The following is a 25,196-nucleotide window of genomic DNA, read 5'->3' on the forward strand; positions in this document are numbered from 1 at the left end:
GCCCCCAGTGGCAAATAGGCCAAGCCACGCTTGGCGATGGCGACCAATGGCGATCTGCCTCTGGCGCTGCAGGGTGAGAAGGGAAGCAAGCTATACCTCCTGATATCTTTTGGATGTCACGACCTAACTACTCAAGGCACCATTTTGAAGAGCAGAGGAGTTCTCTCAGATGCCCTGGCCGATATTTTATTGCTTAACCACTATCACTGATTATCTGGTCAATTATTTCATTGATATTTGTGGGAACTTGATTTCTTGGACTATGAGCATCACTGACAAAGCCAGCATTTTTTGCCATCCCTAATTGCCCTGGAAGTGAGTGGCTCCTTCGGCCAGTTAAGGGTCAACTATATTCTGTGGGTCTGGATCACATGTAGTCCAGACCAGGTAAGGATGGTAGATTTGCTACCCTAGAGAACAGGAACAAACCAAATGGGTTTTACAATGATTGATGATAGCTCCAATGTCACCTTTCCTGAGCTGTGTTTTCAATTCCAGATTTATTAATTGAATTTAGCTGCTCTGGTGGGATGTTATCAGAGCACATTGAGCCTTTGGATCACCCATCCACCATCTCCCCCGGGTACAAATTGGCTACACGTTAAATAAAACAGGGACCACATTCTGATTGATTGTAATGCACTTTGGGATATCTTGAAGCTGTGAAATATCCTATGTAAATTCGGGTCTTTTTCCTTACCTGCAACCCCTGTTGTTGGGATGACTTCCCGAGGTGATGGGGAATTAGTGTGAAGACACTGTGCTCAGTTTCTGAAGCACGACTTCAGAAGACATACTGAGGGCCCCATCACTGGAATGCTCTCATCAAGAGGAACACCCAGATTGTGACAAATTATATGACTATAGCATTACAAGCAAACCTTGGTTTAAGTGCTTGCGGACTTAGTGCCTGATCAAGGGACCCAGCATTGGCAAAGTGGAGTTAGGGGTGGGGCACTGTGAGCCACCCCATGTTCTTGCTGCCTCTCCACCCTTTCACTTTGACTTCCTTCCCATAACTGCCTTTCCGCCATCACTCGCCTGTGCCTCTGTCTCTCCTCAATCTGAGGCCCTGGGATGGCATTGTGCCATTATCAGCCACTGCTCCCCCTGTGGCACTGCTGGTCTCTGACTAGCTGCAGCTCACAGCTCACGAGACCTGCGTCCCCCAGGTTTCTTTATTTTGGGGAAATACCGCAGCTGGCCTGTTAAGCACTTGGGTAACACCAGATGTGGCATGTCTTCTGGAAAAGAAGTGCAGTGGTGTCGTATTAACACTTCAGCTGGCAGTTAAGACCTCCCCAACCCACACCTGCACAAGATGCCACCCATTAAGTCAGATGAACAAAAGGTTGGAGCTTAGGCAACTGAATGCGTAGCCACCAATGGTGAAGAAGTCAAAACAAGGGATGCGCAAAGGCCAAAGAATTAGAAGAGTGCAGATATTTTGGAGGGTTGTGGGACTGGAGGAGATTACAGAAATCGGGAGCGATGAGGCCATGCAGGGGTTTGAGAGCAAGGCTAGGAATTTAAAAAGTCATTACTTGCATGGGAACCAGTTTAGCTCAGCAAGCACAGGGGCGGAAGGGGAATTGCCCCTACAGCAGAGTTCAGAATAACTTCAAATTCATAGAGAGTAAATGCGGACACTCAACCAGGAGTGCATTGGAATAGTCAATGGGTGGCATGGTGCCTTGTGACGGGGCACGGTGGCACAGTGGTTAAAACTGCTGCCTTACAGTGCCAGGGACCCGGGTTCAATTCTGGCCTTGGGTGACTGTCTGTGTGAAGTTTGCACGTTCTCGCCGTATCTGCATGGGTTTCCCCCGGGTGCTTCGGTTTCCTCCCACAATCCAAAGATACGCAGGTTAGATGGATAGGCCGTGCTAAATTGCCTCACAGTGTCCAAGGATGTGTAGATTAAGTGGGGTTAGGTTACAGGGGTAGGGTGGGGGAGTGGGCCCAAGTAGGGTACTCCTTCAGAGGGTTGGTGAAGACTCGATGGGCCGAATGGCCTCCTTCTGAGCTGTACAAATTCTATGGTTCTTGGTCAAGTGGGGTCAAGTCTAGAAGTAACAAAAGCCAAAATGAAAGCTTCACCAGCGGATGAGCTGAGACAGGGATAAAACTGGGTGATATTAGGGAGGTCGAATTAGGTGGTATTAGCAACGGCATGAATATGAGGTCGGAAGCTCAGGTCGGAATCAAATTTGACCCCAAGGTTGTGAAAAAACTGGCTTGATCTCAGACTGTCACCATGGAGCGGGATGGAATAGGCAGTTCGGGAATGGAGTTTGGAGTGAGGAAACAAAAAACAATAGTTTCAGCCTTACCAACATTTAAATGATGGAAATTTCTGCTCACCCAGTATGAGATGGCAGATAAGCAGCTGATAATTCAGCAGCAGTGGAGTTGAGCGAAGTAGTGGTGAGGGAGGTAGAGCTGGGTGTACTCAGTGTACTTGTGAAAACTGACATTGTGTCTCCGGCTGATAACATTGAGGGGCAGCATCTAGTTGAGAAATATGAGAAGACTAGGGATAAATCCTTGAGGGGCACCAATGATAATGGCTACAGGAGCAGGAAGAGAAGCCAGGAGCAGGAAGAGAACAGCAGCACGGTAGCACAAGTGGATAGCACTGTTGCTTCACAGCACCAGGGTCCCAGGTTCGATTCCCCGCTGGGTCACTGTCTGTGTAGCGTCTGCATGTTCTCCCCATGTCTGCGTGGGTTTCCTCCGGGTGCTCCGGTTTCCTTCCACAAACCAAAGACTTGCAGGTTAGGTGTATTGACCATGATAAATTGCCCTTAGTGACCAAAAAGGTTAGGAGGGGTTATTGGGTTACTGGGATAGGCTGGAAGTAAGGGTAGGTGCAGACTCGATGGGCCGAATGGCCTCCTTCTGCACTGTATGTTCTATGTTCCATGTTCATTACAAGTGACTCTGGCAACAATTGGATAGCTAAGAGTAGAAACAGGCGAGTGTAATCCACCCACCCGGACAGTATGGTGTTGCAGGAGGTCAGCCATGTCAAAGGCTACAACAAGTTAAGGGTGAAGGAGGAACATTTACATTTGTCTGTATTGCATAAGGTATTGTGACATTCCTAAGAGCAGTGGAAGAAACCTAATTGGAGGCACTTGAATGTGGAGTTCCAGGAAGGATGGGAATGGATTTGGGATCCACAACACATTCAAGCACTTTCGAGAGAAGAGGAACATTGGAGATTGAACGATAGCTTGCAAGGACATTTCATAGGGAGGGAGTGGGCGATCACGTGGAGAGGGCTAAAGATGTCAGATCAAATTCAAATCAATTCAAATCACAAAATATTTTGAAAATGTTAAATTCCAGATGACATTATAATCAGAAGCTCTCCCTTCCACTTTAGTTACCTGCCATATTTTCAAGTACACATTTGAATTTGATTTTCGAGGCAATCAAAAATGCTCAAGCGTTTTGCGAGCCTCTTATATGTGTCATTGTTTACTGCAAAGACTAATGTACAACTCGAGGCAGGGACTGCATTGACACAAAATTAAAACAGTTTGTGGTAAGTGTCAGGATTTCCTTCAGACAACTCCCACCCACAGCTGGAAGCTCGCACATAGGAAACATTTCAATTTAGTTTAAGAGCTCCAGCTTTTCTATAGCACATGGTTTATGACCTCCCAAGGTAGTTTCTGTTTGGAGTTATAATGCAGTTTGCTAATCAGTTGAGCTCACAAAATAAATTTGGTTTGATAACTGTTTGCTCTCCCTCTGTTGTGCCCTTTCTCAGGAGATGAATTTCTGAGCACGTCTGTTTATGTTTGCTCTGTTTATTTGCAAACCTATGGATGAGAATGAACAAACATTATTTGGCTGATCTGACCCGAACACCCTTAACCTTGTTGCATTCGTTCCTTATAATACATGATAGCAAGTTCAGGAAAGGGCATTGTCACACTGGCAAGCCATTCAGCATGCACCGTGGATGCCAGTTATACTAATGATTGTTCCTGAGGTCTGCTTTACGTAATGCAAGTTCAGGAAACACTGGCAATGCTCCTCGTTCTCGGAATGTTCCTGAAGTGCCACTCTTCACCGGCGAGCTCCACTTCCTGACTTCCGATTCTTTTATTTTTTTGTTATATAAATGTAAAGTACAGGCTTGGAGGGTCGAAGGGCCTGTTCCTGTGCTGTACTGTTTTTTGTTCTTTGGACCCAATTCATTTTTTTTCAAATTAAAGGGAAATTTTAGCTTGGTCAATCCACCTACCCTGCACATCTTTGGGTTGTGCAGTTGAGACCCACGCAGACACTGGGAGAATGCGTAAACTCCACACGGACAGTGATCCGGGTCTGGGCTCGAAACCCGGTCCTCAGCGCCGTGAGGCAGCAGTGCTAACTACTGCGCCACCGTGCCGCCCTCTTCTGATTCTTTTTACCCTTACTGAGTTTATTCAGTGGGTTGTCTTATCTATGCCGAGATGGATTATTCAAGGCTCTCTTGCTCTGGCCTGAGCTGTATTGGCTGATTTCAGCCAGCGCAAGAGAACCTGGGCTCTAATTCATACAATCAAATAATTTTTACAGCAAAGATGGAGGCCAATGGGGCATTGAACCTGAGCCAGCTCTTTGAAGGAGCCCGCCAATTAATTATACTGCTGCGGTCTTTCCTCATCACCCTTGAATTTGTTCCTGTTCCAAAATTCCACTCCCCTCTCTTGCTTGTGGGGGAGAAAAAGTAGCAGCCTTTTCATTAGGCTAGGAAGGGGAAAAGCAGTGTATTACGAGGTAAGCGTTCGACCGTTGAGCGAATGAACAAGATTTCCATTCATTCAACCTCTTTCACAGCGACAGCTGGCCATCCAACAGTGAGTCGCAGGCAGTCAATTACTTATCCAGAGTTGTTAGTGTTAGTCATGGAGACAAATGTAATGGCCTGTTTGTGCATAGCAATGTCCCATAAGCCGCAAACCAGATAAACAATGGATACATTATTTTATAATCTTTATTAGTGTCACAAGTAGGCTTGCATTAACACTGCAATGAAGTTACTGTGAAAATCCCCTCGTCGCCACACTCAGGCGCTGTTCAGGTACACTGAGGGAGAATTCAGAATGTCCAATTCAACTAACAAGCACGTCTTTCGGGACTTGTGGGAGGAAATCAGAGCACCTGGAGTAACCCCACGAAGACACAGGGAGAAGGTGCAGACTCCGCACGGACAGTTACCCAAGCCAGGAATCAATCCCGGGTCCCTGGCACTATGAAGCAACAATGCTAACCACTGTGCTGCTGTGCTCGAGTCGATTGAGACACAAATGTTCGCTGGGATTTTGAGAAAACGCTTGTTCTTCCTTCAGAAACATTAAAACATAACAGATTGAAGAGTAGTGCCAGAGAATATTTTTATGTTTACCTCAAGAGGCAGAAAAGGCCCTTTCTGATGACAACAAATGCAATCCTTCCTCAGCCTTGCACCAGAGTAACGACGGGCAGCCAAGAGTCACTGATAAAACAAGGAATATTCACGAATAAAATTCAGTCGAATGAGTGAAAAGAATACCTCAGACCTAACATATGCGAGCTGGTGCTGTAAAAAATGGGATAAAAGCATTATAACGACCCATGGGATGTGATTTTACATGCCATTAGTAGCCTGACCTCATATGCACCATTGCTGTAAGTGGGTTATAAATTGCACCCCAAGCGACTTCCTTATGTAATCTGTGTAATCTGTACTGCATTGCGAATAAGAAGTGGGTCGACATCTTTGTATTTTGGAAATGAAATTTCAGTGGTTGGTTTAGCACAGTGGGCTAAACAGCTGGCTTGTAATGCAGAACAAGGCAGCAACGTGGGTTCAATTCCTGTACCAGCCTCCCCGAACAGGAGCCGGAATGTGGCGACTAGGGCTTTTCACAGTAACTTCACTGAAGCCTACTTGTGACAATCAGCGATTATTATTATCATGTCCAATTCTCTTGCCCCCACCCCCCCCGCCCAACAAAAATACCATTTAATAACTAAAGCTCCAAGCCTAACATCAAATCATCTGTCGGTGCTTTTCCAAGTGGTAAATGAGCGAGGATCCCTGAGATAATTTACCCTCTCAGCATTACAGTCAGGAGTACTGAGGAGTGGAGGAGGAAATCCAACACCTCTTCACTACACAGTACAAAGTGTTAGTGCTCCAATGGGTTGCACTGCCACAAGGTTTAATAGAAATATTTTCAGCATGAGCGTTTGTGCATGAATTCAGAAATAATCTTTTGCAACTTCACCGCAATCTTTTTCTCCCTCTCTGTGCTCGAATGTCCATTCTGATATGGGGCTGGAAAAATATGTGTTTCATGTAATGGAGCCTCAAGACCTTGTCAGTGCTTTAGTAGTCTAACAGGGACAATGGCAGCACAAGGCGAGGCATTGATGAGAAGATTTATGAAGCATTTCCTTCCATACCTTTCTCCTGTTCAGTATTTTACTCCTCTGAATTTTGGCCTTTTTTTTGCAACTCAACTTCCTTCACGTAACCGTGTCTTCAGCCATCTCATCACTACACTCCGGAGATTTTGTTACAATTTCTGGGGATTCCCTGGGGAGTAGATAGTTAGAGACATTTGTGTTTGAACGTAAGTAATTCGGTCATGGGATTTGGGTTGGATAAATATGATGTTGTAATGGGAGGAGCGAGGTCTGTACCAAGTCTCAAGCAAGCTGGCAGAGATTTTATTTGGCTGGAAGGTGAGCGAAGGACAGGGTCTCTCTTCTCAAACAGTGTGGCAAAACATCTCTATCCAATGTTTGGCAAGTAATCCAGTGTTTTCCTACTCCAATTTAAAGTGGGTTTTGACCTGTGATGGGTTTTGCTTGATTGGGGATAAATAAGACATCAGCTAAAGTGTTTCCTTTTATTGTTAAACATTACTTCACTGGTAATTGTAAGCTATATTTCTGTGATGTTAGGGTAGTTTTAATACTGTGTTAATAATAGTTTGTTTCAATGCACCATATCCCCATTTGTGCGTGGAATCACTCCTGGAGTGAACTATCCTCTCCTCACCATTTGGTAAATTATAAACAAGTGTTGCGGTTTCTGTTTGGCATCCTCACAAATGTTGGGGCCTGGTCTGAAATTGTAATACTTCCATTAACCCCCCCCCCCCCACACACACACACACACACACACTCTTTATCCAGCCTTTGGTCATCTATTTGAGTGTCTCCTTCTTTGCCTCAGTGTCAAGTTATGCCTAGTTATATTCCTGCGAAACAACACGGGATGTTTGACTTTGTCAAAGGTGCTATATCAATCCAAGTTTTTGTTGCTGTGTACAAACAAATTCTCACTAATTAATGCTGAGATAGGCTGTCTTCAGTCAGCAGTGTTATTTGTGACTCTCAGTCCCTTCCCCACTTTGCTTCTCTGGTGTCCTACTGGAAAAACGCCCCTTAAAATTTGCCAAGTCATAGCAGGAGTCACATAGGGCAGACAACCATTCAAAATTGTTCGGGCACCTCCTGGAATTAAACATGAATTCCCTCGGGGACTGCTATTGACAGTGCTTCAAAGTTCCCGCCACAGCCACACATTCCACTCCACCGCGTTCACATCCCCATGTATTGGGGCCTAATAACACACTCCAGCCGTTGTTGGGAGTCTGCCTCCAGCTAGGGTGACTGTAAATGGGATTTGATGGGATTGGGTTGAGGGAGCGAGATGGAGGCTGACAGGGCAGAAGATTGGGGTGGGGCCAGTTACTCAACAAAGGCACCCGTCACGTGGATTAAATTCTGCCCACATAAGGTTCCGGCATGGAAAGTTGCCATTCAGCCCATTGTGTGTGTTGACTCATTGACAATACACTCAGATTTAGTCCAATGCCCATGCTTTTATCATCGTTCTTGATAGGTATAATCTCTCAGTCTAATATCATCCTGTTAAACATTTTTTCTTTCTTCTCAGGTGCTTTTATATTTGTTTATATGTAATATAATATAAGCAGAATTGCTCACAGTACTTCATGTGTGATCTAATGAAGTTCTTTGCAAGTTTAGCATAGGTTTTCTTTTTTCAATTTTGCCCCTCTAGAACTGAAACCCAGGGCTTTGTAGGTAGTTTTGTGGCCCATTAACTTGTTGTCACGACTTTTAATGATTGTGTATCTTTACTCCCAGATTCAAGATGCCCTCTGCACCTTTACCTAATTTGCACACTTATTTTCTAAGGTGTATATGGCCTCCCTGAGATGGATCCTTTGTCGCTTTTGTAATATCCCGCATGGATCCTATGGATTGGGAATGTTTGTCTTCCCTGTGTTGTGGAGTATGAGCTTCCCCGCTAGGGGCGGGGTATCTCACTTAACCAATGTTGTAAGGTATATAAGGTGAGCCAGTAAGGCACTGACCAGAGAGGAACCCGGTAGGGACCTACTGGGTAGTGTATATATTATTTGTTCTTTGTTTTTATTTTACTCGATGTGGACTCTCCGTGTCCTTATTAAAGTTTTATTCTTTCATGGGATGTGGGCGTTGCTGGCACTGCCAGCATTTGTTGCCCACCCCTAATTGTCCTTGTACTGAGTAACGTGCTAGGTGATTTCAGAGGGCATTTGTGAGTCAAGCACATTTCTGTGGGTCTGGAATCACACATAGGCCAGACCAGGGAAGGATGGAAGATTTCCTTCCCTAAAAGGCACTAGGGAACCAGATGATTTAAAATATAAAACACAATTGATGATAGTCTCATTGGTGATCATTGATGAGGCTAGCTTTCTTTTCCAGATTTATGAATTGAATTTCACCTGCCGCCATGGTGGGATTTGAGCCCATGTCCTCTAAGTACTAGCCTCGGCTCTGAATTGCTAGTCTTGGAACATTACCACGACAGCACTGTGTCATTTTGAAATACACAAATGCCAATGCTCCAGTTCCAAACAGAAATGAACTCTCCAGTCAAAAGAGAGGAAGACGATGGAATTCCTTGGTGCTTTTTGTGATCTCATGTTTTCTCAAAGCACTGAAGTAATCTGGGAACGCAGTAGGTGTTGTAATGTAGGAAATGTGGCAGTCAATTTTCACACAAGGCCCCTCATTAATCGTAATCTGATCATGACCAACTAACCTACTTTACGATTATTGGTTGAGGGATAAATATTGTGAAGTACCCCAGAGAGAACTCCACTGTTTTGCTTCAAAATAATGCCATGGGGTCTCTTACGTCCACCTGAGAGGGCAGTGGGTGACTCTTCCTAATGTCTCACCTGAAAGATGTATCTGTGACAATGCGGCACTCCCTCAATGCTGCCCTGAGATTTTGGGCAGTCTCTATTGATGCAATGTCGAATACCGCCATGCTACATATGGAGTCCACCTGACAGTGGGGGCAGTGTCAGGGCAGTGCCCAGCCATGTCCCTCGCCACTCAGTGGTTATACCCATCTCTGAGCCCCTGGCGAGGTCATCATGATTGGTTTCTGTTTTTGGAAACCAGTAGAGTTTCCACAGATATGACATCGCTTCGTCAGTGAGGATGGGGGGGTGGGGGGGGGTAGACATCCTCAATCCCACTTTACCCTCACAACTCAAAGATGCGCAGGTTAGGTGGATTGGTCACGGTAAATTGCCCCTTAATTGAAAAAAAAATAATTGGGTACTCTAAATTTAATTTGAAAAAATAATCCCTCTCTGTTGAGGCTTACATATATTGAACCAAGCTTTGAACCAGGGAGGGATTTGCAGAATTATATTCCAAAAAAGGAGTGAATACCTTGATGGGAGAAAAAAAAAAATCAGCAGAGAAAGGATAAATCAAATATGTGTGTTTTCCTTAAACACCAAAGGAGAATCAGCTGTCCTTTTTTGACAGTCGAGCTGCCTTTAGCTGTACTGTTTGATCCAACAAGATCAGCAACTCTGGGGGAATAATCACAAGCAAAGCGACCCAGGTTGCCAGCAATTGATAACTTTGCAGATTTCCAGATAATGAGCAGAATGCATAGAAATCTGTCAATGTCAGGCACTCCCATCAGCTTCGCCATTGGATTGGAAACAATCCTTCAAAATGTGTGGACTGAAAGAAGTGTTCTAACTGGTTGAGGAGCCAAAGCAATCTCAGTGTAGACATTAATATTGTTCTCAGTTTGTAAATTCAAGAGAGGGTTACTTTGAACTGTCCTGTTCTCCTAAATCCCATTTACTGAAAAATCCCAGCTTTATCATCTGATCTCTGCTTATTATTTATCGCATTCTAATTTCCAGTTCTTTAAAGGATTAAAATAAATTATTATACATTGTTCATGGTTATCTCTGGCAGCAATCGATCTTCATTGAAAACCAAATGTTCCTGCCAAACCAAACCAAGCTGTTTTGTCGAAACACAGCGTTTGACAGCCTGCGTCTCCCTGGACGCCAGGATCAATTAAAGGGGCAGGCTGCCAGGTCATAAAAACAGGAACGAAAGATAGCGTTGTCACATCACTAGTCCTGTTTGCTGCAGAATAATGATTTTATGAATTAGAAATGATCAAAGTTCAGCCACATAAAAAAAGCCACATTAGAGATATCAGTGTCGCAGCAGATATTAGGCCTAAAAATTGAGATTGTGGAAAGTATAATCCCATGTTTCTGAATAATCAATCGTGAGATACTTCTAGCTGATGTTTAATGTTTCTGGATTGTTTCTGTTTACAGTACATAAGGGGTAAAGTCTCAGGCTCACCTGCAGAGAAGGGTCCAATCTGGCAATAACTATGTTAGTCAGGACAGAGATGTAGGCCTCTTTATTTATAGCCCCGTTGAAGGGCAGCGGGGTTTGTTAGAAATTCGACAAAGGAGCTTCCTAACCTCACTCCCCTAAAGAAGCCTTTGGCTTCTCTTCTATTGTTTCTGGCCTCTCCCATCCCATCCTCCTTCCCATCCCCTCCCCACCTCGACAACCTAGAATGACCACAGTCTTCCCTCCCTTACTACACCCCCTAATCTCATGCTCCCTTGTTGCTCCTGTCCTGGGATAGCACATCTCGTAGATCATCTAAAGTGCTTGCAATAGATGTAATGTGATTCAAATACAAATATGCTCTGACTCTTTTTACAAAAGTAAGTGTTTGAGTGACTGTTTCAGCCCAACTTTTTGACAGTTTTTTAATCACCTGTGCGACAGTCTACATTTGAACAATTGTTAATTTATTACCTCAGATTGACTTGCTGTAACCAGCAGTCAATTTGAAACCATCAGAGTTGAGGAAAGACCCGTGACTCTGTTATAAAACAGCAGCTAAACATTACATAGCGGCAGCTGGGGACCTTATTTGAGTTAAATTTTTTGTATTCCGCTTTATAGCGCAAGAGAAGGAGGTGGCATAATTATGTTTTTGATTATTGCAAATCTTTTCTTTGTTCTTGACAGTGTTTACATATCGGTTTATTTTCTCAATATTTTGGTCTGGTACTTTTTAAGTCACAGTCTGATGATGTTTACTTCTCGGCCTTTCCAATTCTAAAAAAGCAAATGGTGGCATGTGAGCCAAAATTTAGAGGCAGGAGTTTAATGTTCAACTCTTGGGTCCATAACAGTTACCCAGTTATGGTGCTAATTTAAACACACTCATAAACGGCTAGGGGTTCGCCTACAGGACAATCAGTGATACTGAAGCTGAGAAAGAAAAACATCCTGTGCAAAAGACTCAGACCTAACCTCCTGGAACGTTGCCTAGATTTGAGGAGAACCCCTCACATTCTTAGTTAGAACAGGTAGCAAAATTCGGATTTTTTTTTTGACACCGCCTGTTTTCCAGTTCGGCTGCATGTTAACCTACAGTTTCAGGTCAGGATGTCAGATCTCCAGTTGATTCACAAGCATCCACACAGGCTGGGACCCTGCTGTTATTCTTGCTATGGCATGCTGTTATTTGCAAATAGGAACCTCTCGTACATTTTCTAATTGAAGGGCATTAACCATGAGATCTATCTGAAAGACATAACGTAATGAAAGCAGGGTCTTTTCATTTCTATTGTATCAGATCGACCTAGTGATGGTCCTCCTTTCTCAGTGGTCCTCGATTGAAACCCCAACTCGAGGTCTTGAAGAGCATAATGTCGGCTAACACCTGAGTTCAATATTGAGATAGACAGTCCAGGTTTTGCTGCAGTAGAATAGGGGTGGGCCTTATAAACCTTGACCTTAGGTGACTTCCAAAGGCCCCTGTTGTCAAAGACACATTGGCACAGCTTGAAGAAGCAGTGCTGGCACAGTTGACTCAGTTGTGGACTTCTTCATCGGTGGTAGTCCCTTGGGAGAGGTGCCTGTTGATATAAGGTAAGCTCTGGATGCACTCCAGAGCCACCCCATCTACTTGTATGGTGCAGGGGATGCTCATCTGGCCGGGAGAAGACTGATAAAAGTCCTTCATCTTGGTGTTGTCTAAAGATATCCCAGGCCTCTTACAAAGGCGTTGAAGAGGTCAAATATCCTTTGCATGACTTGTGCTGAGTGAGCCATCTGCAAACTGAAGGTCGTGATTGTCCATGGTGGTCAATTTTATTTTGCCTTGGTGACCAAGATTGAAAAGATTCCGGTCCAGACAGTACTGGATGCTGGGGGGTCAAATGGGAGAACTGTACGGCCAACGCTAGCATCCTCCATGAAGCTACGTCTAGCAGCATTGACGCCCAGTCCTTGGATTGGATTGGATTGGTTTATTGTCACGTATATCGAGGTACAATGAAAAGTATTAGTATTGTTCTGTGTGCAGCTCAAACAGATCATTCCGTACAGGAAAAGAAAATACATACTAGGATAAACATAAAGTATACAAAATAAATACATAGGCACAGGCATCGGGTGAAGCATACAGGACTGTAGTGCGGAACCAACTTCGATGGGTGGGCTATTGCGTCCGGATGCGCAGAAACCACCTCTCTCAGCCGGTTCTCTTCTCCCAGTTCTTTGATGGCCAATACTCTCAGGGCAGCCAGAGGAAGAGTTGTAAGGACATGCTCAAGGCGACCCTAAAGCAAGGAGGCATTAACACCACTAATTGAGAGTAGAAGGCTGCACACCGCTCGACATGGTTCCACCAGACCATCATAGCGCAAGCCACTTCGCGGTTCAGCGACTTGACACCAAGGCAGAATGGCAGCGGTAGAGGAAAGAGAGGGAAGCCGGCCTGGGCCGTGAATTCTACTCCCCCTGCACAACACCGTGCCTCTAGTGTGGAAGAACTTGTGGATCCAGAACCAGGCTCGTCAGTCAGCTGAAGGTTCAGCAAGCCTGACGGGCGCCATCCTCGAGTTTGAGGGACTGCCGATGATCAGTTTTGAGAGAGTCAAACATTGTTGCAGGTGTTATTTCAGAACTGAGGTTATATCATGGCTCTGTCCTCCCCTGCAAGTGAACAGAAAAGACCTCAAGGCACTAATTGAAGAGGAGGCAGATGAAGCTCATTCCACAACCAGCAGATTGACTGACTGGTCATTTATTTTAAGGCTTTTTGTGAGACCTTGCTGAGGGCAACTCTCCTGCTCATTTGCCTATTTAACAGCAACTGCAATTCAGAAGGCAATATATTGACTTTGAAATTCTGTGGGGCATTCTGAAAATGCCAAAAGCAGGATATCGATATTGATACTTTCCCGAAGTTCATCATCTACGTGCTCCTGATGGATCACTTGGCAATCTGGTGAATATTTAACGAGACCCAGGTAACACCCCTTTAGCACTCGACTGCTCTGGATATGGGAGTTCGATCAAAGGAGTCGATTCTGGTTGGGAGGTTGAAGATAAGTTTTATTTAAATCGATGTGTCTATATGTACAGACACTAGGTGTCTTTAACTCAGTGATTTGTGTAATCAAGGATAAAGCCTTTCAGCGTGTGGATGCAATCAGCTGTTGTTTGACTTTGCCAGCTTTAAATGTGCTAACAGGGAAGAGGTATTTTATTACTTGCCGATGTGTTCAGACAGGCCGAGAGTGCAGCGTAACCATTTGCATGCTGTACAATCCGATCTGCAGATGCGGTAAATCTGAACAAGGCTCTTGTGCTTGCCCTGTTGAAATTGAAAGAGTCTTTATTTGGAACAAATATTAGCTGATTTTAGCCCCCTTCCTTTGAAGTGCAGGTATTTCAAACAATCCATTAAAAACAGGAAGAGATTTTTGGACAGATCCAACTGGGCCAAGCTTAAGGGACAAAATGGTAATGACAGGGGCTTGCAGGTTCAGGGTCAGTATACACCATGACCTGAATTATCCGGTCGTGGCGATTCACTTTTACCGCCGGCAGTGCAGCCCCCGCCCTCAAGTTTCCTGGTAGCAAGGGGTGGTTACAATGGGAAATCCCATTGCTAAACGGTGGGAAGACAGAATCCTGCACCAACGAATGGCACGCCATCGAGAAACATGGGGCTAGGAAACCAGAGAAACCTGCCCCTTTAGTCATGGGTTCTTCCTGTTCCTTCTTGTCTATTCCCTTGTTTTCTCCTTTCTTTTATTGTTGCCATTACTATTTTGATCCATGGATGATTGATGGATATGTGTCTTGATGGCACCCTGTCATTTTAATTCAAGCAGAAGGAAGCTGTGGCCTTTGCCTTTAATTCAAACAGTGGGATCGAGAAGGCTGTGCTGTTTTAGAGTGGTGGTTGGAGATTGATTGGCCTCAGTAATGACCCAGTTTTATTGACGTGGCTGACAGTCAATTAATTGGCCACAAAGACTGTGCTCTGCCCAGTAACAGGTGGTGATTGGATATTAACCCACTGGAATGTTTCTCAGAGCCACAATATTCTATTTTCATTCACTTTTGGTTCTGGCAGCAGAGGGAAAAGATCCAACAAAATCCTCTCCTGAAAACGGCTGCTAAGCCTCTCCAAAAAAGATCCAGTTAACTCTCTCTCTTCAATAAGCCTGTGGGTTTGGATTCCTGAAAGCAGGGCGTGAAGGCAGCCAACAAACTTGAGAGCAAAACCTGATGAAACTGGGGTTAAATTCTATGTACAGGCTATAAAGCAAAGACTGTGCTTCTCAAGCTGCTGTGCAGAAAGCCTGCAAAGGACTCACCAGCTGAAGCAAAGAATCTTACTCTTTACCTTTAGCCTTATTACTTTTCACCCCTTTTCTTCCCCCTCTGTGTTTGTCTGTCTTGTGTGCATAGGCAAAGGGTGGGGTGGTTAAAGTTGCTATTATCCAGTTTTATTTAGTGCATATTTCATGCCAGTTCTTGGTCTAAGTAAACAGTAATTGCATTTCAATGTATAAATCTGGTGACTGTAATTATTCGGCAGCCAAACACTTCTGGAATTTTTATAAGAATTATTAGTTAATTCACTTGAGACTCTGGGGCATGTGGGGCTGGAATTGACCGTGCACTTGCCCAGGGTGGGGTAACAATGTGGACATTGAATGTAGTAACTAGCAGAGCATTTCAGTTGTTAAAATAACTGAGAGAGGTTTGGTAGAATATATTGTTCTGTGCTTTGTCCAGATCACCCAAATATGCACTTTCAGCAAAAAATGAATTTAAAGTGACAATCCATTTTGTATACACCGATAATAAAATATATAAACTTTCTTGCAATTGGAATTGTGCTCGAACCTCCATACCGTCGCAGGTCCTTTTGATTTAAATCTTTATGTAAGCACCAGTTTTTTCTGAAGGGTCCAGTGCCCTGATCTTAACTACTCCTTCCTGTTAACCTATTTGAGTTGCTGGTCATCCTCTGGTTAAAGAAATATTCCTGACAATCTGTCCAAAACTTGCCCTTCACAGCTTTCACGCAGTACTTGCTTCTTGATGCATCCGAAAATATTGTTCCAACCTTTATTTTGAAACCCTGCAATCTTGTTTCCCAGAATAGAAAACTTGAAGCAAAAATACATTTCCAGTTTGCTATGTTGTTGGCGCTGAGGGGTTTGTGAGGCTGCAGATCTGAATCTTAGTTTAATCTAATTGCTCTGTGAAGCTGAGACTCTTGTTTATTATTTTTTTTATCTGAGAGATTCCGTAACAATGGGTGGACTGAAGAAGCTGAAACTTGAAAGGCGGCTGTCGTCACAATTTGTTTACTAGTTGTGAAGGACGGGAGGGTGATTAATTTAAACAGCCCTGATTCCTCCTCTCAGTATGCATCCAGAAACAGAAAGGTGCTCTTGACTTTTGATTTCTCCCTTTCGAAATGATGGCACACTTTCCTCAACCCTTGAATTTGGTGTGTGCTGATTCTCTGTGAATCACTCGCACAGAAATCCTGAGATTAGATAAAATATTCTCACATGCTCACAAAACATGGGAAAGTGGGTTTTGCAACGTCCGCCCCTTTTGCACTCCTACAATAAAAGAGGGATAAGGGAAAGAAAGAGGTAAAGGGCCAGGCGACAATAAAATATGGTCGCACAATGGGTAACACTGTTGCTTCACAGCTCCAGGGTCCCAGGTTCGATTCCCGGCTTGGGTCACTGTCTGTGTGGAGTCTGCAGGCTCGCCCTGTGTCTGTGTGGGTTCCCTCGGGTTCTCCAGTTTCCTCGCACAAGTACCGAAAGACACGCTGTTCGGAGAATTGGATATTCCGAATTCGCCCTATGTGTACCCGAACAGGCGCTGGAATGCGGCAACTAGGGGCTTTTCACAGTGACTTCATTGCAGTGTTAATGTAAGCCGACTTGTGACAATAAAGATGATTATTATTATGATTACAAGTTATGGTTTTACCCGAGTCCAAAATCCAGAATCAAAAGACTCATGGAGGATTTGTTCAGAAGGGTTAACTGTCGCAGAGTGATCCATCTTTCCAGAAGTGGGGGCATCCACGAAGGGAGTAGGCATGAGTTGAGTTAGCCTTGAAGGCACCAGCTCCAATGTCCCAGTAAATGAGGGCCAGACAATTGTACCTGGACAGGGCTTCTTCTGTTGTTACCTGTTTGAAGGTACAAAAATAAACAGACTCAGGCTGATTGCCTGGAGCCCTGTTCTCCTTGGAGGTCAAACCATGACCGACGATGAGATCGAACAGCTTATTAATTAAAGGAATTCAGACAGCTCAAGTCTCGGTCTTGGGACAGTGCAGTTTCAGGTTGATTAACGAAGCCCGTGCTTGGAATCCATTGTGTTTTGGAGCAGGTAAAAGTCAGGCTATTAACATGACAGTGGAGTCACAAACAGTTACCTTTGTCCTTGGAGACACAATGGCCGGGATTCTCCCTTTTGGGGAGACATTGGCCTGAGACATTCAGTCCTGAGTCCCTGGCCACTCGGCCCATGGGGGCCCGGAGAATCGCCGGGGGGGGGGGGGGGGCGCTGTCAACGGCCCCGACCGGCATGGCGGGAATCCCGCCGCCTCCCAATAACGGCACTGGAGAATAGGGCAGCCGGCGTCGGGGTGGTGGGGCGGGATTTGCGCCTCCCTCCGGGGATTCTCCGACCCGGAGGGGGGTCGGAAAACCCTGGCCAATGTCTCAGGTGACCATTTCGGCGGGAAAACCGGCACCAACCACTCCGGCGTCAACAGCCCCGAAAGTAAGGAATTCTCCACACTCCAGCCGGCGCCGAAGGGACGGCGCGAGTCCGCGCATGCGCGGAACGGCCGGTGTGATCTCACGCATGTGCGAACCGGCCGGCGTATTTCCGCACATGCGCGGGGGGTTCTCTTCTCCCCGCTGGCCCCGGGGCAATATGGCGGAGCCCTACAGGGGCCCAGCGTGGAGGGAAGAAGTGCCCCCACAGAACAAACCCGCCCGCAATATCGGTAGGCCCCAATCGCGGGCCAGGCCACCGTGGGGGCCCCCACGGGGAAGGATCCCCCGTCCCCTCAAGGACTGCCCCCGCATACTCACCTGCCAGGTCCCGTTGTGCATGAGGTGAGTAATTCACGCCGGCGGGACTGGCCAAAACTGGACAGCCACTCGGCCCATGGGGGCCCGGAGAATCGCCGGGGGGGGGGGCCCTGTCAACGGCCCCGACCGGCGTGGCGGGAATCCCGCCGCCTCCCAATAACGGCACCGGAGAATAGGGCAGCCGGCGTCGGGGCGGTGGGGCGGGATTTGCGCCTCCCTCCGGGGATTCTCCGACCCGGAGGGGGGTCGGAAAATCCTGGCCAATGTCTCAGGTGACCAATGTTCTTTTTAGAAATGCAAAGAAACTTTGTGCCGATCCAGGAAGGACCATCAGTGCCTTCATTAAGGCTGGTTTTTCTGAAGGTTAGAGTATTCTCTGGTATGAGTATTGGTTAGGTAGGGTAAAGCCTTGTCCATCTCTAAAAATAAACTGATAATTTTACAGAATAGCCAGGTCGATGGGGATATGTATTTATATTTTCCTTCCCGTCTCTCCCAGGATAAATTTAATACGAAAAGCATAGCTGGGCTGTGAGGGAGGAGTGAGCGAATAGGATTAATTTGATACCTCATTCAGTTCCTGGCACAGACATGATCGGTGGAATGGCTTCCTTCCATGTTGTATGATTCTATGTTAAGTTGTAACATTTCATATTTTCTTTGGCTAAACTCCAAGGAATCATTTCAATGATGCTTGGAAACTCTTGACGTAATACTAATAAAGGTGTTACTTGGCTCAGTTGTCATCTTTGAGTCAGAAGGGAGTAGGTTCAAAGCTTTTCCAGAACACAAGATTTTCTCTCTGATTGTATTTCTGGTGGGTGTTTGTGGGCTCGTGGTGGCTGCAAATTTCTGGCCAAATTTGTCTACACACCAGGCGGAATTGAATGTTGGAAACGTGGGTCTTCGCCTGCTGGCTGCAGAATTGGCAGGAGCCCCTATTCACCCCCACTGAGGAAGTCTCACTGGTTAAGTGGCCATCATTAGGTCTTCTCCGGGATGTAACTCCACAGAGCTGGTATTCCCGCTCCTGAGATTGGTCACTTGTCCATTTGCACAAGTGTGTGGTCAAGAAGGGACCCAGGCCACAGATGAGTGAAGGTGGGATGGGTTGGCAGGGAGGAGGTTGTTGGCTGAGTAGAGGGTCGAGGGAGTCTATAGAAAATACACTGGGGGGGGCTGGGTCTTAGAGGGTTCGGCCCTTCCCGATGCAGGGCCCTTGATCAGGTGTTGAGTGTCTTTGAACTAGGATCCCCGTCCCTTTTTTTCAGACAATCCATGTACCAGTAGCAGTGGTATGAGACCCTTCAGTGGATGGTAATTGCCTCAATTAGCGTGCGGGCGGGAAGATCGTCCATGTGCCTTCCTGCCCAAGGTGTAATCTGGTACATGCGGTAAGACAGTGCAGTGTGGTCCACACCTCTCAAACTCCAGCCTGATTAAATTCTCAGCACCTCCAAATTTGCCACATGGGGTGGTGTGTGTGTGTGGAAGAGGTAGGGGGGGCGGGGTGGCAGAGGGAGGAGTGCAGTTGTGGGGGGGAAGGTATGTAGCATTAAATTACATCCTCCATTTCAAACTCACTTTGGTATGTCAATTGCTTTGAATTGTCTGGGGATGTCAAAATGTGCTGTATCGAAGTTCCTGTTTCATTCAAAGTAACTCATGAGCCAGTTATTTCCCAGCTTTGACCTATGATCTGTGTATAATGAGGTCTACCAGGTTAAAGTCCAACAGGTTTGTTTCAAATCACTAGCTTTCGGAGAGTAGCTCCTTCATCAGGTGACTCAAACAAACCTGTTGGACTTTAACCTGGTGTTGTAAGACTTCTTATTGTGCCCACCCAAGTCCAACGCCGGCATCTCCACATCATAGATTAACTCTGTTCGGGGAAAGTGCTTAGGTTGGCCTCTGTGCACCAGGACCATTAAGACTTCCTACTTTTGGTGACTATTTGTTGATCTCCACTAGAATGACACACATCTAGATGCACGATGATGACGAGATTGGATTTGACTATGATCCTCCATATGGTTGAATCATCTCCTGGTATACATTATTCAGAGACCAAATCTTCCCTGTCTTCAGCAGAAGAGGAAAGTAGGGGAGAAAATGTCACGGTGGAGAGACATTTTACAACAATGATAAAATGCCAGGCATGGATAGCAGTTATATTGTTCATTGGCGATGTGGATAACTTGTGGATGTTGTCTTAATTTCTTTCTTTGTAGCTTTTTTTTAGCTAGCTACGTTCCGCAGACCTATTAAAAATGTTATTGTACTGCGCGTGCAGTCAATCCGTGAACTCTTGCTTTGTCTGCTCGCATCTGTTCCTTACCTGGCTGCAGTGGCATTTTGTACAGAGCTACTTATAAATCACTGATCACTCAGTGAAAAGCCACCTATTTTTTTGTGCACAACTAATCATTAGTTCAATGTGTGACTTGAAAACTATAATGTCCTGATGTGGAAACAAGATCTAATGAAACTGTTGGGATCTCAATTCGACAGTCAAAGTTAATAACCCCAATGGGTGTCTAATCTGTTAAAAGAGCTGTTTGTTCTGCTCGTGAAAGTGTACATTCTCAATGTGTGAAATTCTGGGCCAGCCTTGGCTTTCCCGACACGTGACTCAATGACATAATTTGAGATTGCACATGTTATTGGAATGCAACAAAAGGTGATTTTGATGTTTGCACTTGTTTGAGGGGTTGAGGTTTGACTGTTCTAGAGCCAAGTGGTTGAACTACGTCTCCAAAACAACATACCCTTGTTCTTGGTCAGGGGTAATCTCTGTAGGGGGTGGTGGGGCGGGACGGGGATTGAATATCTGGTTGCTGCTTGCAGCTTATTTTGGGACGTAGTACGAGCATGTTAAATGTGTCAGAAATTATGTCTTATTTCTATATAAGACATATTAGACATTTTATCTATAGATTTCGAGGGCGGTGGTACTGTGATGGTAAAGTCACCAGATTAGTAATCTAACAGAGACCTGGGTTACTGCTCTGCGAGCATGCGTTCAAATGCCACCATGGTAGCTGGTAGAACGTAAATTGAATTAATCAATCTGGAAAGCTGGTCGTAGTAATGGTGACCATGAAATTATCACCACATGGTGGCCTAGTGGTTGGCACAGCTGCCTCATGGCGCTGAGGTTCCAGGTTCGATCCTGGCTCTGGGTCAATGTCCATGTGGAGTTTGCACATTCTCCCCGTGTCTGCGTGGGTTCTGTCCCCACAACTCAAAAATGTGCAGAGGAGGTGGATTGCCCCTTAATTGGAAAAAATAATTGGGTACTCTAAATTTACATATTAAAAAAATGAAATTATGACCAATTGTCATTAAAAAAAAAACATCTGGTTTACTAATGTCCCTCTAGGGAAGGAAATATGCCATCCTTACCTGGCCTGGCCTCCCTGTGACTCCAGACCCTTAACTGTTTTTAACTGGTTCACTCTTAACTGCCCTCTGAAATGGCCGAGCAAGCCACTCAGTTCAAGGGCAATTAGGGATGGGCAACTAATGTTCGCTTTGTCAGCAATGCCCAAATCCCATGAAATATTGATATCCATCCAGATATGAGGATTACAAACCTGCTTGCATTAGAAGCTATTCTCTTTTCATTCTGAAATCCAGGGTAAACATTTTCATCACAGAAAAAGCCCAATCAATCCATCATACAAAGATTGCATACATGGAACATACAGTGCAGAAGGAGCCCATTCAGTCCATCCAGTCTGCACCGACCCATTTAAGCCCTCACTTCACCCTATCCCCGAGACCAATAACCCCTCCTAATCTTTTTGGTCACTAAGGGCAATTTAGCATGGCCAGTCCACCTAACCTGCACATCTTTGGACTGTGGGAGGAATGATGCACCAGGAGGAAACCCACGCAGACACGGGGAGAACGTGTAGACTCCGCACAGACAGGGACCCAGCTGGGAATCGTACCTGGGACACTGGCACTGTGAAGCCACAGTGCTATCCACTTGTGCTACTGTGCTGCCCGCTAATAGCTCATATCTGCGAACACTGGAGAAATCCAGAAATTATCCCACTGCCTTGGTCTCATCGAATTTCTGTGTAACAAATACTTACCCAGCAATGTTCTCACTCAGTTGCTGTGTGGCAAAGTGTACTATGCTTTTAACAAGCTTCTGCATAATAAAAACAGAACATGCTGCGCAATCTCAGCAGGTCTGACAGCATCTGTGGAGAGAGAACGGAGCTAACATTTCGAGTCTGGATGACTTTTTTGTCAAAGCCGAGAGAACTGGAAATAGGATGGGATTAATACTGCTGTGGGGGTCGTGGGGTGTGGAGTAATGGGGCTGGATAGAGGCCCAGCGACAGGTGAAGATTGACAATTATGCCACAGACTAAAAGACAAAGGGACTGCAAATGACAAAGAAGGGTGCTGATTGTGGCACAGTAAGAGATCAGAATATGTTAATGACAGAACAGAGGTAAGCAGTGTGTCAAAGGACAACTTGGAATGGGGAACAGATAGACCATGCATAACAAGGGTATTCCTGAACTTCTTCTCTATTCTCTTCGTCAAGATTTAAATTGATAGCCCCTCATCACTGATTCCCAAACCAGAGGAAACTGTCTTTTCCTCGAAAGCTAATCTTTCATTGTGTTAGAAACCTGTGTTCAATCTCCATTTGGCCCATTCTGATTCACTGGAAACGGTCCATATTATCACATACCTCCATTATTTCATGCCCCATGTGTGAGTTGGTGTTCACTCCTAACCACTGGGTCTTCCTGGATGGCCAAATAAGATCTTTTCAGGAAAAGTACATCGTGACCAGCCAGGAGCTGCTTCACCCAGGAAAGCTGGTGGTCCATTGGAACTCAAAGTTATACTTATATTTATCCTGTTTGGATGGTGGGCTTAGAGTGCCACTTGCACAATGGACCAGGAGCGTGCACCGTAGTGAAGATGCGTCTCTGTGACACACCATTACTGTTTCTAAGAAGGGAGGCATGGTCACGCAGTGTTTAGCACTGGTTCGATCCAGCCACAGGTCACTGTGTGGGGAGTTTGCACATTCTCCCTTTGTCTATGTGGGTCTCACCTCCACAACCAAAAGATGTGCAGGGTAGATGGATTGGCCATGTTAAATTGCCCTTTAATTGGAAAAAATAAAGAATTGGGTACTCTAAATTTATTTTTAAAAAACCTAAAAATTACTGTTTCTGAGAAATGATGGAGTGAGTGATTGAGGCCTTTGCTTATAACATATCAAGATTTCATCTTTCCTTTTCTGGACCAGCTAATTGTCATGGGCCCTCCCTGAGTGAAATGTGCTGAGGAATTGAGAAGCTCATGTTCTACAGTCAGAGAAAAAGTAAAAGGGGAGAGGTGATCGAGGTTATTAAAATATTGAATGGTCAAGGTAAAACAAACCAGGACTACAACAAAGGGTACAGAGTCTAGAAGGAGCCTGAGTGAGTTCAAATGTAGTTGGTTGCTGAGCTTGATGAGTCCAGATAAACCTAATGTTAATGACTGTACCTCATCCTCATCTTTTCTTTTGTGTTGCTCGTGCTTTAAGAAATGTGCTAAAAACACCTCCTATTATTCCCCTCCAGGACTCCACAGAATGGAGCAAGAATGAACAGAAAGTGGCTGAAAGAAAAGCATGAACTGGAGGTTTATTGAATTCATCTACTTACTGTTTATATGGGACCATATAACAGTAAAACCTTCCCACCAGGATCCTACAGCCACCAAGAACCATGTCACCAAGCAATTTGATTGGCTTATATCGGACAGGGGTCCTTTCCACAACTCAAGGGGATATTTATCCTTTGTGGAAAGATATCGTCAAGGATTTACAACCAGATATAAAATATATAGGTAATTTTTTCCAATTTTAATAATTATATTGTATGTGTGTGTTTTTGTTTGCCGTGCAGTGCCTGAGAGGCATCCATTTAACATTCATCCAGCAGTTTTGTGAATGGGATATGCAGGCACCGTCTAAACAGACTCTTGTTTTATTTTTAATATTGCAAAAAAAACCACCATTAAAAAGTTGTGACTGCAGCTATCCCTCCCTGCTTTTTAGTTTGGTACCGTAGCTTCCTATTTTTCTTTGTTTGTAAAAGGGACAAAATATAATTTGCATACAAGCAAAATCTTACGGATAAACTGTTACTCTTTGTTAGACATGGCTTTAACAGACGACTCTCTGAGGTAGATGCCTCCCCCCTTCAACTATTAGCATTCCTCAGCCAAAAGGCCCATAAGCCTGTCTTTCATTTTTATAAATTAAATTTAGGGTACCCAATTCATTTTCTTTCCGATTAAGGAGCAATTTAGTGTGGCCAATCCACCTACCCTGCGCATCTTTGGGTTGTGGGGCTGAGGCCCACGCAGACACAGGGAGAATGTGCAAACTCCACATGGACAGGGACCCAGGCCGGGATCAAATCTGGGTCCTCAGCACCGTGAGGCAGCAGTGCTAACCACTGCAGCACCGTGCCGCCCTGCCAATTTTCATTTGACATGAATTTAGCTACCCTTAACTTTTGATGCCCCTGTGAACATGACTTTTTTAATTCACTTCAGACATTGAGGCTTTCAATTGTTGACAGCATTATGCAGACAAAGGAAATGTGAGTCGACTTGTGTATTTACTGGGTGCTGATGTTCACTCAAGATTTTGTCAATTCTAACCTTACTAATCTTCTACAGTGTACGAACCTAAAATGGGATGCAAGCTTACCAATCCTCTGTCAGAGCTTGATGTTCCAGGCCTTCCTGTTATTTGAGTGCCAGATTGAGGGAGGGAATGGGACAAGACAGGACAACAGCTAATCTTGTCATTTTTGCTATAATTCGGTGCGTTGAGATATGCATGATGCCATAATGCTAGTGTAACCATTAGGTGGAGTGCTCATCAGCCTTGTGCAGAATGCGCTCTTTTGTGTGTCGCACATCTATGTTGAAACCTGCTGGCCTGTTTTAGTTTTCACTTACTATGCACAATGCTTAATGATTTGCTTAGAATTCAGTTGTTTTGAGTCACATATCCCTGAATCATTACTTTCTGAATGGAAGTCAGTGTTTACAGAGGAACATACAATTGAATCATCGGGTAGAAAACCAAAAACTCTGGGAAGTATTGTCAATTATGGTGCGTGTGGATATGTGTGCAACATTTTTTTTTGTTTGAGCAAACCTAATTGACAGGAAGGAATGGATATGCCATGTCTGAGTTCTGGCAATGAGTTTTTGCATTAAGTATTTCTGAGCACAATTGCTCTTTTCAAAAGGATAATTTGGGGCCTTTGGATTTGGGAAGTAGCGATGAGGGTGAATGAGCAAATGAGAACATTCCATTTCACCCTGAAGGCAGCC

At 44.9% G+C, this 25,196-nt stretch overlaps 1 protein-coding gene across 3 annotated transcripts in view; it reads left to right on the forward strand.

Moving 5' to 3' along the window:
- Nucleotides 1–25,196, forward strand: part of brinp1 (bone morphogenetic protein/retinoic acid inducible neural-specific 1) — a 511,248-nt gene that overhangs the window by 104,036 nt on the left and 382,016 nt on the right. For all 3 annotated transcript variants that reach the window (XR_011937622.1, XM_072488231.1, XM_072488232.1), the window contains exon 2: nucleotides 23,423–23,690. Coding sequence is in view for 2 of the 3 variants with exons in the window: in XM_072488231.1 (XP_072344332.1) it covers nucleotides 23,473–23,690 (218 nt within the window). In the remaining variant the exon portion in view is untranslated. The remainder of the gene's footprint in view (nucleotides 1–23,422; nucleotides 23,691–25,196) is intronic.

This window comes from Scyliorhinus torazame, chromosome 22 (genome assembly GCF_047496885.1).
Source record: "Scyliorhinus torazame isolate Kashiwa2021f chromosome 22, sScyTor2.1, whole genome shotgun sequence".
Lineage (NCBI taxonomy): Eukaryota > Metazoa > Chordata > Chondrichthyes > Carcharhiniformes > Scyliorhinidae > Scyliorhinus > Scyliorhinus torazame.